This window comes from Pseudonaja textilis, chromosome 3, assembly GCF_049901715.1.
Source record: "Pseudonaja textilis isolate UNSWEBS1 chromosome 3, rPseTex1.2, whole genome shotgun sequence".
In the NCBI taxonomy this organism is placed as follows: domain Eukaryota; kingdom Metazoa; phylum Chordata; class Lepidosauria; order Squamata; family Elapidae; genus Pseudonaja; species Pseudonaja textilis.
This window is the reverse complement of record NC_141992.1, coordinates 108910760-108927829: the sequence shown is the minus strand read 5'-3', so window position 1 is coordinate 108927829 and position 17070 is coordinate 108910760. Positions and strand designations below refer to the sequence as shown.

At 41.4% G+C, this 17070-nt stretch overlaps 2 protein-coding genes across 2 annotated transcripts in view; both read left to right on the top strand.

Moving 5' to 3' along the window:
* LOC113455114 (uncharacterized) overlaps window positions 1-2465 on the top strand; it is a 38655-nt gene extending 36190 nt beyond the window's left edge. Inside the window, exon 6 of the mRNA XM_087928710.1 lies at window positions 90-2465. Coding sequence (XP_087784836.1) covers window positions 90-2465 — 2376 coding nt within the window. The remainder of the gene's footprint in view (window positions 1-89) is intronic.
* LOC113436464 (protocadherin alpha-5-like) overlaps window positions 1-17070 on the top strand; it is a 203992-nt gene that overhangs the window by 54734 nt on the left and 132188 nt on the right. The gene's annotated exons all lie outside the window — the stretch shown is intronic.

Sequence of the window (17070 nt, the reverse complement as noted above, 5' to 3'; positions counted from 1 at the left end):
CTCTGCTCCTGACACCTTTAAGTCAAGATATTTGGAGAAAAAGAGAAGAGCTTGCTGGTGTTGTGTCTGCAATGCTTACCTGGCTGAAGGGGCTGCTGCAGCTGCTTCTCCTCTACACCGTCTGGAAAATGGGGAGCGGCCAGCTCCATTATTCTGTGCTGGAGGAATCTCAGCACGGTGCCTTTGTGGGCCGCATCGCCCAGGATCTGGGGTTGGAGGTGAGCGAGCTGGTGCCTCGGATGTTCCGGATGCTGTCCAAAGGAGAGAAGGACTATTTTGAGGTAAACCTGCAGAATGGGATCTTGTTTGTAAATTCCCGGATAGATAGGGAGGAGCTGTGTGCCAAGAATGCAGACTGTGTCCTTCATCTGGAGGTGATTGTGGAGAAACCTCTCAGGTTCTTCCATGTGGAGGTTGAAATCAAAGACATTAATGACAATGCTCCTGTCTTTCCAGCCAGGGAACAGATCCTGAGCATAGCAGAATTTATAACAGCCTCTGGTACCCGATTTCCTTTTAAGAAAGCAGCTGATTCAGATATTGGTACTAATGCTCTATTAACTTACAAGCTCAGCCCTAACAAACATTTTATTCTGGATTCAGGAAATGATGAAGATGAGAGTAAATTTGTAGTACTTCTATTGAAGGTGCCACTTGACAGAGAGGAGAGCCCAGTGCATCATTTAGTATTGACAGCCACTGATGGGGGTGAACCAAAACTCACAGGAACTGTTCAGCTAATCATCAACGTGCTGGATGTGAATGACAACCCTCCTGTCTTTAACCAATCTGTTTATAGGGTAAAGTTGCTAGAAAATACAGCTAGTGGGTCATTAGTTATTAATCTGAATGCTACAGACTTAGATGAAGGGATTAATAGGGAAATCTCTTATTGTTTTACTGATAGCCTAGATTATGTCACAAAGATGTTTAGTATAAATTCTGATACTGGGGAAATCAGAGTGATTGGGAAATTAGATTACGAAGAAAGTAAGTTATATGAACTGCCAATTGTAGCAGAAGATAAAGGCAATTCTTGCTTATCAGGGCACTGTAAAGTTATCATTGAGGTTTTGGACATGAATGACAACATTCCAGAATTATCTGTGAATTCTCTCTCTGTGCCATTGCCAGAGGATTCCCCTCCAGGGACTGTGGTAGCCATCATGAGGGCTTCTGACAGGGATTCTGGCAACAATGGACAAATAAACTGTTTCCTCTGGCCCACTGGATTACCCTTCAAACTCGAGTCCACATTCAAGAACTACTACTCCCTCATTGTTGCTGCAATCCTAGATCGAGAGCAGGTGGCTGAATACAGGATGGTTGTGACCGTGGAAGATCAAGGTGTTCCACCACTGTCTTCCAGTCTCACCCTCTTAGTGCCTATCAGCGACATAAATGACAATGCTCCAGCTTTCCCACAGCCCTCCTACACAGTCTTTGTGAAGGAGAACAATCCCCCTGGTGCTCACATCTTCACAATATCTGCCTCGGACCCAGACATCGCTGAGAATGCCCTGATCACCTACTGGATAGATGAGAATCTCTGGCCATTGTCAAGCTACATCTCTGTACATTCAGAGAGTGGAAAGCTCTATGCTTTGCAGTCCTTTGACTATGAGGAGTTGAAACTGCTGGAGTTCCAGGTGAGAGCCAAGGATGCCGGAATGCCCTCCTTGTGTGGCAACACGACTATTCAAGTCTTTGTGATGGATGAGAATGACAATGCACCTGTTGTGTCAGGATCATCAGAAAAGAACCTGATTCTTCTAGTGGTCCCTGTGTTGCCTGGGCATATTGTAGGCAAGATCCATGCTTTGGATGCAGATTCTGGATACAATGCATGGCTAAGCTATGAACTGCTTGAAGAAAGCCATGGTCCTTGGACTGTAGCGCAGTATAGTGGTGAAGTGGGTACCAAATATCCTCTTGATGAATCAGAAGCAAGCAAAACCCTGGGTGTCCTTGTTCTTGTTAAGGATCATGGAAAACCACAACTTTCAGCCACCGCCACCTTGAGTGTGTCACTTATGACAAGTGGTCAAGCAATCAAAACGGATGTTAATCTTCAAAGGTCAAGCGAGAGCTTCATGCCCCTGGTGGACTCGATCAACATCTATCTGATCATTGCCATCTGCTCCGTTTCCAGCCTCTTCTTGCTGGCAACTCTCATCTACGTGGCCCTGCGATGCCACTGCAAGGCAAAGGAATCCATGGTTTATGGCCCTGGCATGGCCACCCTGGTGTGTGCAAGTGAAGTGGGAAGCTGGTCCTATTCCAATCGCCACAGCCACATCCTGGCAGGTGTGAGCACAGAGGCTGGTGCCAAGAGTGACCTTATGATTTTCAGTCCCAACATTCCTGTCTTTGCAGATAATGGGGAACTTATCAATGGGGTGGATGTGCCCCCAGATTCTGATAAAAAGGTGAGTGCAGCTCTTGGCGTCTTGTTTTCCACGTAGCATCCTATTTCTATGGTTAAAATTTAGGATTAGTCTTCAGATAATATTGTTTTATTGTTCAATCCAATCCTTACATTCTATGGTGTCAACTTAGTGTGTGTTTTGGGAGTGGGGAAGGATTGTGTCATATGAAAACCCAAGTCTTCAACTTCTTTAGCTAAATGAATAATCTGAGAAAATAGATGAAATATGAGGGCATTGGAGGAGGGAAATCCTTGCAACCTTCAACAAAATAAGATTTGGGAATCTAAGGTTTTGACATCCTGACATTGGTTCAGGGGAGGATCAGCAAAGTTTCCCAACTTTGTCAAGTTGTGTGAACCTCAGTTTCCCAAATTCTCAGCAAAGGGCAGCTAGCAGGGAACTCCAACCTATCTAACTGAAGATGATGGAGCTCAAGGAATTCTCGCTGTATTCTGAGAAACTCATAGAGCAATTAAGAATCTGTCAAATGGGGACTTTATTTGTTTAATCAGACATTTTTCTCAGCAAAGGTGTGCTTTGCCAGTCTGTGATGTATTTTTATCTTCATAATCTATTTTATAAGCCGGGGATGTCTTAGTCTTCCCTCATCTATGTACTCCCAGTCCAGCCATGTTTACTTTCTTGACATCAGCCAAGGTCAGCTGGGTGATGTTTTACTTATTGTAAGAGTTACTCAACTTACTGAAATTGTAGGAATGGTATGAACACCTAATATACTTATTTCACCAAGGCATTTGACAACTTGTACTATAATATTCTGATTAATAAGATTGTTATATGTGAACATGATACCTTTTCTAATTCAATGAATCTAAAGCTGACTTGAAATATCTATTGAAAGAATACTGATCAAAAACTCATAGAATATAGGACCGCAAAGGACCTTAGAAGTTTTTAAGTCCAACTAGCTGCTCAGTGTAAAGACCATATACCATCCTGGACAAATAGTTGTCCAGTGTGTTCCTGAAAACCTATAATGATTGACCCCAACAACTCCAGGAGGCAAATCTTTCCCTTGATTAATTGTTTTCATTGTCAGGAAATTTCTCCTTAGTTGGATCTATTTAATAAATTTCCACCCATACTTCCTGCTTTCTGGTGCTTTGGAAAATAAGTCCATCCTGTCTTCTCTGTGACATCCCATCAAGTAGTGGAAATCTACTGTCATGTCATTCCTAGTCCTTCTCTTCATTAGACTAGGCATAACCAATCGCTGCAACTATTCATTATATACTTTCAGCTCCAGTCCCCTAATCATCTTTATTGCTCTTCCTTGCACTCTTTCCTTTTTCTCTACTGATTAACCATGGATTATCCAAAGCCTAATGTGGATTTGACTGGATGTGTGTGTGAAACATGGTTTTCCATGAAAGTTGAAGGAATAGGGGTGACATGATAGCAGCGATCCAATATCTAGGAATATTGGAATATTGGCCTGCCATAAGGAAGAGGGGGGCCAACCTATTTTCCAAAGCAGGACAAGAATCAATGGATGGAAACTAATTAAGGAGAGAACCAACCCAGAAATAACAATTAGAATAATTAATCAGTTGGAATGGTTTGCCTCCAGAAGTTGTGGGTGCTGCATCGCTGGACGTTTTAAAGAAGATACTGACAGCCATTTCTCTGAAATGGTATAGAGTCTCCTGCTCATGCATGGGATTGAAAACCTCCAAGGTCCCTTCCAACTCTGTTATTCTGTTATTCCTGTCTAGAGTCTCAATATCTTTTTGTCCAAAATTGGGCACAGCATTCTAATTGTGGTCTTAGTAGCGCAGTATCAAGTTGACCTAGCACTCCATTTGACTTTTACTCTGCATGGGGGGTGGTGGGGTGGGGGTGGGGGAACTGCAAGACACTGCTGGCTAATATTTACATGATTGTCCACTAGGACACCTAGATCCCTTTCACATTTACTGCTGTTGAGCCAGGTACAACCTATTCTATACCTGTGTATTTGGGTTTTCTTGGTTAAGTGTAAGACCTTTTCTGAATTGCACTTTGATGGATGGGGCCCAGGTCTGTCAAGGTCTTTCTAGATCTTGAACCTATGTTCTTCAGTGTTGACTTTCTCCCAGCTTGGTGTTGTCTGCAAATTTGATGAATTCTCCTTATGTAAATTGTTTATAAAGATGTTGAAGAGTACTGACCCTAAGACAGAACTTCGAAATAGCCCACTATGTGCTTTCCTCCATTTATATGTAGTTCCATTAACAACTGCAATTGAGTGTAATTAGTCAGCCAGTTAAAAATCTTTCTGGTGGTGATTTTTCTATCTTACCAAGAAGTGGACTGTGGCCTACTTTGTCCAATTTCTTACTGTCTAAGTCAACTATGTCCACAGCATTTTCCTGTTCCACAGATTTAGTGACTTTATGAAAAAAAAATACGATAAGGTTTGTCTGGCATGGTCCGCTGACTTCTGGGTTTCTAAGTGTTTGCAGATTCATTGCTTGATTATCTTGTTAAAGATCTTCTTGGTTATTGATGTCAGGCTGTTTGGTGTGTAGTTTCCTGGATTCATTTCCCTCCATTTCAACATTGGAACAACATCAGCTCTTTTCCAGTCCTCTTCACCCATGCTCCAGGATCTTTGAAATATATGGTTCTGTGATCACATCTGCTGACTCCTTCAGAATTCTGGGATGTAATCCATCTGATTTGGGTTTGTCTAGAGTGGTCTGGTGTTCTCTTACCATTGTCTTGCCTATTTTGATTTGTATTCTTGGTACTGTTTTGGATAGTTTAGACTATTATTTCCTTTTATGTAATGAAAAAGGAAAAGATGCAAAGAATGAATTAAGCATTTTAACTTTCTTCTTGCTGTCTGTTACCTCCCTGTCATCTTCTCCCATTTATGGACCAGTTGTTTCCTTGACTTTTTTCTTGTTTTTCACTTGTTGAAAGAAATGTTAAAAGAATTACATGTTGAAAGAAATACTAGATATAATCAGCTCCCTCAACAGTTCATCATATGCTTTAGCCTCCAGTATCTTAATCATCTTTGTTGCTCTCCTCTGCACTTCTTCTAGAGTTGAAACATCTTTTTTGTATTGTGGTGACTAGAACTGCATGCAGTATTCCAAGTGTGGCCTCACTAGTGTGGTATTAAGTGGTATTATCACTTCTTGTGATCTTGATTCTGTTCCTCTGTTTGATGCATCTTGGGACTGTATTGGCTTTTTTGGCAGCTGCAGCACACTGCTGGTTCATACTTGGATGGGTCCACTAGGACACCTAGATACTTCTCACGGTTAATACTGTTGAGCCAAGTACCACCTATTCTATACCTATGCAGTTAGTTTTTCCTAAATGCAAGGACCTTACTTTTCTTACTGCTTCTTGTTGGATAGGACCCAGTGCTCAAGTTTGTCAGTCTTCTAGATCTTTAGCCTATCTTCCAAAGAGCTACCAAATCATCAAACTGAAGGCAAGTATGTAGCGTGAAGCTTCTGTGTCTATTGTAATAGATCCCAAGGCTTGCAACTTTACATAGCTAAATTTATTTTCATTTTTGTCGTTTTAGGGGAGGAAAGGAAGGAGGGAACACATCAGAAAAGTATACTTAAAACAAAGGAAAAATAGAGAAAAGGAAACTGACAACTATACTTGAAACTTTAATAATTAATCCTCGACCATATAATAACATAATATCGACCAGTCTGACCAGTTTTTATATTATATAAATAAAGAGGATAAATCCATATTTCTTAATATGTTGATCAGTTTTTTCACTATAATTTAAATAGCTTCAAACCTTATTTCTCTTTCTAAAACTATTGCAACAAAGTTACAAGTGTTAGACTAAAATTAAATAATAGTGAGGCAAGTCTTACCTGTATATGTATTCCCTTTGAAATTTTATCCTTTTTGGAATAGTGGACAATTGCTATCTGTTACATGAATGGAATATACTTGGGCTATTCTATCTGAGGAAACAAAAACTACAGTAAAGGTTTGTGTAAAAAATGAGATAGACCCTCTTGATTCAAGGTTAACAAGTTGTGACTTTGTTCATGAAATTTTCTTTCCAGGCTAATGAAAATTGTTATATGAGGTTATTCAATGACATTCCATGACAGACTCATTAATTCACTTGAAATGAAATATAAAAGAGTAATTGTTTGAATTTCTGTACTTTTTTCTTCTCCTCACAAGATTTAATACAAAAAAGTACATGCTAAACAGGTCATATGAAAATAAGATGTGGAAAAAAGGAATAAAAAACCCATGAAAGTAAAAAAGCAATGCAAAATAAAAAGGAACTAAAGAAAAAAAGAGAATGCAAATGAAAAAACAGAGACATAGATTCATGGTTTTTATACCAATCCAATGTAGTTTTAAAGGGATCACATAAATAGAATTTTGAAACTGGTTTCACTACCTATTTATTTATTTATTTATTTCTGAGCAGGGACTTTACTAATGACTTAGAATGTCTTCTATAGTCTCCTAAAAATAATTTGGCAATATAATAGTGGTAAGGAACAACACCTAAGACCACAAGTTCTAGTAGTACTAGTATGACTCTACCACAAGATGATGGTACATGCACAACATGAGGCTCAGTGTCTACCTAGAATTTGCAAGCTAATAGTTGTTTTTTTATTCGTAGCCAGTCTGTTTACACAAAACAGTTTGGGTTTGACTTCCTACAGTCGACAGGAACTTTTGGAAATCAGCTTTATTTATCACAACAGTGACATTTTAGACATTCATCTCATCCCTGCTGAGATTTCCAAGATATCAGAGGCTATGCACTCTTCCTGGCTGGGCGGAAGTGCTCAAAGGCAGTGTCGAGATAGTAAACAAAGACCAGGGAGGTGTGGAGGTTTGAGAGCTAAGCTGGGGCTAAAGCCGCATTGGCTCTCTTTACCTAGCATTTTTCTTCGTAAAGTACGCTCTCTGGCAAATAAGATGGATGAACTTCGACTTCGTATTGCTACCAACAAAGGATTCATGGATTGTGACATCATCATTTTTACGGAAACATGGTTGAATAGTGGCATTCCCGATAGCACTATTAAATTAGCTGGTTGCTATACTCTATGGCTGGACAGAACAGTGGAAGGCTCCAGTAAGATTAGAGTTGGGGGTTTATGCATTTATGTGCACAAACTCTGCTATTGTTGAGAAACATTGCTCTGCTAACGTGGAATTCCTCATGATCAAGTGTAGACCTTTTTGCCTACCAAAGGAGTTCACTTCTTTAATAATAACGGCTGCATATATCCCAGTGGATGCTAATGCCAAGCTAGCAATGAAAGAACTTTATGCAGCTATTAGCAAACAATTAGCATTGCATCCTGAGGCTGCTTTCATTGTTGGGGGTGATTTTAATCACTCTAATTTGAGAACAGTACTCGCTAAATTTCATCAGAGTATTTTATGTCATACAAGAGGGAATAAAACATTGAATCAGGTCTACACTAATGTTGAAGATGCATACAGAGTTTTCTGTCTCCCCCACCTGGGACAGTCTGATCACCTCCCATTGTTCCTACTCCCTAAATACACACTGCTCATCCAACATGTGAACTCCTCTGTGACTACAATCCAAGTTTGGCCAGAAGAATCAGATAATATACTGAGGACCGATTTCAGCACACGGACTGGAGTATATTTGCCTCTCAAGCTACCTCTGACTCTCACATGGACATTGATAAATATATCTCCTCCATTTTGGATCATACTAACTTCACAATCAACAGTGTTACAACTGAAAAACAGATCATCATATATCTTAATCAGAAGCCATGGATGAATAGGGAGGTCTGTCTCTTGTTTAAGACTTGAGGCGTTGCCTTCAGATCCGGTGACAGACAGGCCTATAGTGCGTCTAGGGCCAATATGAGAAGGGGTATTAAGACAGCAATGCGTAGCTATAAGCGTATTGAGGATCATTTTGCTAACTCCAGTCCTCAATGCATGTGGCAGGGCATCAAAAATATTGCCGACTACAAGCCTGTCCATTTTATTTCCTCATTTGCTAATGTCTTATTTCTTGATGAGCAAGCTAAATGATTTTTATGCTCACTTTGAACGAGACAACCAGCAGATAGTCACCAAGATCAGACTTACAGCCCCTCACACTCTCTACTACTGAAGTCTGCGTTGTTCTGAGCCGGATCAACACACGTAAAGCTGTGGGCCCTGATGGCATTTCAGGACGTGTACTTAGGGCTTGTGCTGAACAGTTGTCTGTGGTTTTGACTGACATTTTCAATCTGTCTCTTTCCCAAGCAACTGTACCAACTTGCTTCAAGACCACTTCCATCGTGCTGGTGCCTAAACACTCGAAGCCAGAGTGTCTGAATGACTACTGCCCTATAGCACTTACATCTACAATCATGAAATGCTTCAAGCAGCTAGTCCTGGCACATCTCAAAACTTACCTCCCAACTACACTGGACCCTTACCAATTTGCCTACAGCAAGACCAGGAGTACTGAGGATGCTGTTTCTACAGCATTACACACCACTTTAACACACCTGGACAATAAGAATACCTATGCTAGAATGCTGTTTGTTGACTTCAGCGTTTAATACAGTCATTCCCTCCAGGCTGATCACTAAACTTGGTGACCTTGGCATTAACACTACTCTTTGTAATTGGATACTGGACTTTTTGACAAACAGACCACAACATGTCAAGTTGAATAACTCCACTTCATCTACTATCACACTGAGTACTGGCGTACCCCAAGGCTGTATGCTGAGCCTCTTCCTGTTCTCTCTCTTCACCTATGACTGCAGGCCTGCGTATGGCTCTAACACCATTATCAAGATCGCAGATGATACTACGGTGATTGGACTCATCAACGATGACGGCGATTCAGAGTACAGAGAGGAGGTGCAGTGCCTAGCTACGTGTTCCGCTGACAATAACGTTACTTAATACTAACAAGACCAAAGAGCTCATTGTGGACTTCAGGAAAAAGAATGGTCACACACACACTCCTATATACATCAACGGGAGAATGGTAGAACGTGTCACCAGCTTCAAGTTCCTGGGGATCCACCTCTCTGAGGACTTGTCCTGGCAGATTAACACCACTAGTCTGATTAAGAAAGCTCACCAGCGCCTCTTCTTCCTGAGATTACTGAGGAAGAATCACCTCTCCTCAGCTATTCTGACTAATTTCTACCGCTGCAGGGTTGAGAGCATCTTAACTAGCTTTATCTCAGTTTGGTATGGAAATTGCACTATAAAAGAAAAAAAGGCATTACAGAGGGTGGTAAAAACCGCCCAACGCATTATAGGGATTCCACTTCCTGCCATTGTGGACATTCAGAGGAAACAATGTCTGCGTAAAGCCCACCGCATCGTTAAGGACCCTTTCCATCCAGCCCACAAACTGTTTACTCTTCTTCCATCTGGGAGGAGGTCCAGGTGCCTGCAGTCTAAGACCAGCAGGCTAGGGAACAGCTTTTACCACACAGCGGTTTCCTTGCTGAACTCCTCAGTTTGTTTGTCCCCAAACATATGCTGATGCTTCCCTTGATAATATATGATGTATTTTGTATAATTCTCTGTGCATTTGTATTTATATTCAATATGTCCATAAACATTTTGTACAGTTGTATATGTTCATATATGTGCAGTCACACTTATTTTGTGTGCTTGTGTACATACATTTTGTTGTGTTTTCCATTGACATATTCATAGATGCCTTGCATATTTGTATACATATATTTATATTTTACTGTTGTTTTGCACTTCTGGTTGGATACTAACTACATTTTGTTGCCTGTATCCATGGCAATGACAATAAAGTTGAATCTAATCTAATCTCATCTAATGACCACACTTAGACCATACTGCATACAGTTTTGGTCACTACACTATAAAAAAAATGTTGAGGTTCTAGAAAAAGTGCAGAGAAGAGCAATCAAGATGATTAGGGGACTGGAGGCTAAAAGAACATTTGCTGGAACTGGGCTTGGTTAGTCTAGTGAAGAAAAGGACAAGGGAAGACATGGTATGTTCCAATATTTGGGGGGCTGCCACAGAGAGGAAAGAGTCAAGCTATTTTCCAAAGCACCTGAAGGCCAGACAAGGAATAATGGATGGAAACTGATCAAGGGGAGATTCAACCTGGAAATAAGGAGAAATTTTTTAACAGTGAGAACAATTAACCAATGGAACAGCTTGCCTTCAGAAGTTGTGGGAGTTTCATCACTGGAAGCTTTCAAGAAGAGATTGGGCTGCCATCTCTCAGACATTTGGTGGATGGTTGGACTAGATGGACTCCAAGGTCCCTTCTAACTCTGTTATTCTATGGTTCACTTTGTAGACTTGATGACACTAAAGTAACAGACTAATCAAGGAAAAGAACAAGAGTTTCTAAACTTTGAAAATGCACTCTAACATGTGGGTTAGATTAATTGCAACATGTAACCTATTTCAGGAATAAGTCAATTATGACATCACATGACTTTTCTGAGACCTTGCCTAGCTTCTCATTTATCTAAAAGGTTCAAGAGGTGCATATCCAGCCAAACACAAAAATAAAACTAGAACTTCTGCTTTCATAGCATTGGAATACCATTATGAGTTTCTTTGGAATTAATGTTCCAATATTTGTGATCTTGGTCAAAAGTCTGATTCAAATGTTTTGCAACTACTTCAACTTCCCCCCATCTGTATGGTGCTCATCTATTGTGAGCAATGGGGATGATGGCCAGAGAACCAGACATTCCATTCCATTATGATGCAATTCCATGGAAGCATCAAGGGATCAGTATCAGATTCAAATTAATATAACATTTGAAGAAGGAAAACTGCACATCAGAGATACATAAAGGATTAGCAAGACATTGACGGAAAAAGTATCCCAGAGGCTTGCTCAATGGAGAATGGAAGTCTGATTCTCATTTTGACTTTGGTCACAAGAGGTCACTGTTTCCTAAGGAAACCCTGTAAGTGAAACTGAAAATGCAGAGCCCCTCCCTTAAAGGGACCGACATTCCTGCCAGCCAGATCCACAAGGGAAATATCAAACAACAGAGAAAGCTCAACAAGCCAGGATTCAACCTATGAACGCATTGCCAGTATGGCTGAGCTAGATGGGCTCTGCTCCTGACACCTTTAAGTCAAGATATTTGGAGAAAAAGAGAAGAGCTTGCTGGTGTTGTGTTTGCAATGCTTACCTGGCCGAAGGGGCTGCTGCAGCTGCTTCTCCTCTACACCGTCTGGAAAATGGGGAGCGGCCAGCTCCATTATTCTGTGCTAGAGGAATCCCAGCATGGTGCCTTTGTGGGCCGCATCGCCCAGGATCTGGGGCTGGAGGTGAGCGAGCTGGTGCCTCGGATGTTCCGGATGCTGTCCAAAGGAGAGGAGGGCTATTTTGAGGTAAACCTGCAGAATGGGATCTTGTTTGTAAATTCCCGGATAGACAGGGAGGAGCATTGTGTCAAGAATGCAGACTGTATTATTCATCTGGAGGTGATTGTGGAGAAACCTCTGAGGTTCTTTCATGTGGAGGTTGAAATCAAAGACATTAATGACAATGCTCCTATCTTCTCTACCAGGGAACAGATTCTGAGCATAGCAGAATTTGTAACATTAGTTACACGATTTCCATTAGAAGGAGCCTCTGATACAGATATTGGTACTAATGCTCTATTGACTTACAAGCTCAGTCCAAACAAACATTTTGTTCTGGATTCAGGAAATGATGAAGTTGATAGCAAATCTGTAGTACTCCTATTGAAGGTGCCACTTGACAGAGAGGAGAGCCCTGTGCATCATTTAGTATTGACAGCCACTGATGGAGGTGAACCAAAACTCACAGGAACTGTTCAGCTCGTCATCAATGTGCTGGATGTGAATGACAACCCTCCTGTGTTTAATCAATCTATTTATAGGGTAAAGTTGCTAGAAAACACCGCCAGTGGGTCATTAGTTATTAATCTGAATGCAACAGATTTAGATGAAGGGCTTAATGGGGAAATCTCTTATTTTTTTAGTAATAGCCTAAATCTAGACGTAACAAAGCTATTTAGTATCAATTCTGATACAGGTGAAATCACAGTGATTGGAAAAGCGGACTATGAAGAAAGTAATTTTCATGAACTTCCAATTCTGGCAAAAGATAAAGGTAGTTTTCCATTATCAGGGCACTGTAAAGTTATCATTGAGGTTTTGGACATGAATGACAACATTCCAGAATTATCTGTGAATTCTCTCTCTGTGCCATTGCCAGAGGATTCCCCTCCAGGGACTGTGGTAGCCATCATGAGGGCTTCTGACAGGGATTCTGGCAACAATGGACAAATAAACTGTTTCCTCAGGCCCACTGGAGTCCCCTTCCAACTCGAGTCCACATTCAAGAACTACTACTCCCTAATTGTTGCTGCAATCCTAGATCGAGAGCAGGTGGCTGAATACAGGATGGTTGTGACAGTGGAAGATCAAGGTGTTCCACCACTGTCTTCCAGTCTCACCCTCTTAGTGCCTATCAGCGATATAAATGACAATGCTCCAGCTTTCCCACAGCCCTCCTACACAGTCTTTGTGAAGGAGAACAATCCCCCTGGTGCTCACATCTTCACAGTATCTGCCACAGACCCAGACATCGCTGAGAATGCTCTGATCACCTACTGGATAGATGAGAACCTCTGGCCATTGTCAAGCTACATCTCTGTACATTCGGAGAGTGGAAAGCTCTATGCTTTGCAGTCCTTGGACTATGAGGAGTTGAAACTGCTGGAGTTCCAGGTGAGAGCCAAGGATGCCGGAATGCCTTCCTTATGTGGCAATGCGACTGTTCAAGTCTTTGTGATGGATGAGAATGACAATGCACCTTCTGTATCAAGGTCATCAGAAGAGAACCTGATTCTTCTAGCGGTCCCTGTGATTCCTGGGCATATTGTAGGGAAGATCCATGCCTTGGATGCAGATTCTGGATACAATGCATGGCTAAGCTATGAACTGCTTGAAGAAAGCAATGGTCCTTGGACTGTAGGGCAGTTTAGTGGTGAGGTGAGTACCAAATATTCTTGGGATGAGTCAGAAGGAAGCAAAATCCAGAGTGTGTTGGTTCTTGTGAAGGATCATGGGATACCTCAACTCTCAGCTACAGCTACTCTGAGTGTGTCATTGGTGACAAGTTTCCAGACCATGAAAACAGCTGTTCACTTCCCCAAGTCTGGAGAGAGCTTCATGCCTCCGGTGAACTCCATGAACATCTATTTGATCATTGCCATCTGCTCTGTTTCCAGCCTGTTCCTGCTGGCCATTTTTGTTTATATGGCTCTACGATGTCACTCCAAGGCAAAGGAATCCATGGTGTATGGCCCTGGCATGGCCACCCTTGTCTGTGCTAGTGAAGTAGGCAGCTGGTCCTATTCCAATCGCCACAGCCACATCCTGGCAGGTGTGAGCACAGAGGCTGGTGCCAAGAGTGACCTTATGATTTTCAGTCCCAATATTCCTGTTTCTACAGATAACGTGGACCATAGAAATCGGAGTGAACTGCTTCCAGACACATCCAAAGAGGTAAGTTATCCTGCTTGAAATTCTTTCAACTTCTTATTTTCCTGCTGCCAATTTTAAATCAGTGTTTCAAAAATTTTATCATATATACTTTCTATAGAAATTCATTGCTGAAAATCTGCTAATCTGTTTTCTAACTTATGTAATTCTTTTACATATGTCTACATGTTTATATATTTTTTTGCTACCAAAAAAGGCACCAGGTCTTATTTTCGGGAGATGTCACCTACTGACTCACTTGCGCGCTTAACCCCTGGCCTCCTTTTTGCTGTCAGAGGCCTTCATGATCTTGTTCTGTGGCCGGCAAGGCTTTCATGAAGGCCTCTGCAGCTGATAACAGAGCTCCAGATCAATCCAGAGCTTTGTTATTAGCTATAGAGGCCTTCAGGAAAGCCTTGCCAAGCCTTGCCAGCTGCAGAAGAAATTGGGCTGGCAAGGCAGGTGTCGGAGTGTTGTGAGGCCTGGCTACAACTGCCCACAGGTAAGTAGTAAGGCAGCTCCACCACCCTTACCCCCACCCAACTTAATTTTGACCCGTCCACTCTGGAGCGGGCAGGATCTTAATTAGGGCTTATTTTGGAGGCTAGGCTTATATTGGGTACACATGTAAAAATCAAGCTAGGACTTAATTTCAGGGTAGGTCATATTTTTGGGGAAACAGGTTAGTAGTCTTTCTGATTAAATATTTTTAAAATGGGAATGGCCAAAAATAGATCTTATTTTTTTTTACAATCAGGAAATTTGTCTTCTCTTCTACTCTAGTATAAAGAAAGATGTTCATTATTTGCCTGATTCTTTAATTTGTAACTGATCTATAAAGCTCTAAAATGGATACTAGTGCAGTATTGATTTTCCTTTTGTCGATACACTGATTCTTTAATGAATGGAATAGAAATTTTCAATTATATTTTTTTTAAAATATTGTGCTTTTTAAGCATAGTTTTCTTTTTAAAAATATTTAAAACATTTGTTATTGCATGTTTTTTTTAAATCTCATTCTCATATGTTGTTGTTACCTTTAAAAACAAAATTTCTAACACAGGTAGGCCTTACCTGGGACCACCAGTTAATCACTCATTTAGCAACCATTCAAAGTTATGATTTCACTGAATGAGGAGACTTAACCACTGATCCGCGTAATTGCGGCTATTGTAGCATCTCTGATGTGATCTGTGACATGATCACATGGCTTACACTTTGCAACAGTCTCTCAGTTATGATGACTGCAATATCCTGAGATCATAGGTTTACTCTTTGTGGTCTTCAGTGTTGGCTTCTGACAAAGTCACTGGGAAAGCTTGCAGGAAGTTGCTAATGGCAATCATGTGACATTGTGCTTAATGACATGATGGGATTTGCTCAACAGCAGCAAGTAGAACAGTTGCAACTCCTGTCGTAGGTTGATGTGAATATATGACATTGTCCTTTCTGATCATCCTGCTTAGTGATGGAGTTTTTATCTCAATTACCACTGTTACAGCAAGGACTACCAATATTGTAAAGGTCCTCACTGACTGAAAATAATTGATTCATCAACAATACTGATATTATATCTGTTGGCCTCATATCTGAGGAATAAAAATCATTCAAGATTACATTGCATAGGAAATCAATTTTTCTTCAATGTGTTTAATGCCTTGTTAAAATAAATGTTTCTTATATGGGTTATTTAACAGAATAACAGAGTTGGCAGAGGCCTTGAAGATGTGAATTATGATACTGGATAAAAATTTTGAGATAGACATTTGAGGTTCATCCATCAGAATTCCTCCAATAGCTTTACACACTATTCTTGTATCAAGCCTTTGCCCCCTCAAGTCCTCTGTACTGCCTCATGCTAGGAAGTTGCTCCTGGGAGAAGAAGTGAAGAACACCAGTAGTTTATTCCAAGGATATAAATCCCAGCTAGGTCACCAAGGTGTGAAGTTAATCCCATTTGCCCAGCTAAAGTAAGCAGGCTCCCATATGGGGCAACAGTGATATAGGAAGATGCAGGAGGCTGATAATTACTTTAGTGATAAGGACAAAGGCCTAATTACATACTGTGCAGGAATATATCATTCTAGTATTTTACCAAAACAGCCATGTAGATATAAAGTATAAAGTGATAGACAATACAATGCCAGATGCCTTAAACTGAATAACATTCAACAGGCTACTGAGGAAGAGCTGAGGATTTTTTAGAACATATTAATGGTGTTCATAACATAACTAGATTAAAGTTTTCAGGATGTCCAATTGGTGATGTTGCTATGCAGGAAAAAAAATCTGTAGTTGTAAAGACAAAATTATAGCGAGAACATGAAGCATGGGAGTCATGAACATGGGATAGCTTGAGATAGTGAAAGATGAAATTAATCAACTATACATTGACATCTTAGGAATAGATAATTGAAATAGGCCAGAACTGGACAATTTCAGTTAGAGCAGGGATCCTCAAACTATGGCCTGCAGGCTGTATACGGACCACTGACACAATCTATCCGGCCCATGCAGTAGTGGGGTTAAGCCCCACCCCTTGCTTCCCACCCACTCCCTGCATGGCTGGCTTTTCCCACCGCCCTCATTGCCCCTCCCACAGCCATAGGCCTAATGTATACCTTGCAGAATGCAGCTGCACTTCTGTGTACTTCTGCTCACCGCTGCTTGTAAAGGTAAGGCTGAAGGGTGCGGGTTGGTGGATGAGCACAGGAGGGTGAATTGGCAGAGGGGTGATACTGGCAGCCGGAGGACTGGTGCGTGCAGGGAGAGAGGGGAGCATGTGGGGGGACACCTTCCTGGGTGTTTCCAGAAGCTGCCCTGCCTAAGTGCAGAGGGAGGAAAGCATGCAAGATACTTTGGCTTTGGAGCCCTTTCTGAGTGTTTTCAGAAGCCGCCCTGCCTAAGCAACGGTTTGCTCTCATCTCCCAGAGAGAAAGAGAAAGACTTGTTGATTGTAAGCTCCTTGGGGCTGAAAAGAATTGCTGCAAAATGTGAGTTTCCTGAGTTTTATGGAGCCTGAAGCTGCTGTTGTAATGAAGTTAGGCAAGTGGCAAGACTGCTAAATTGGCCATGCCCACCCAGTCACATGCCCACATAGCCACACCTCCCAGCCACACCCACCCATATAGCCACACCCACA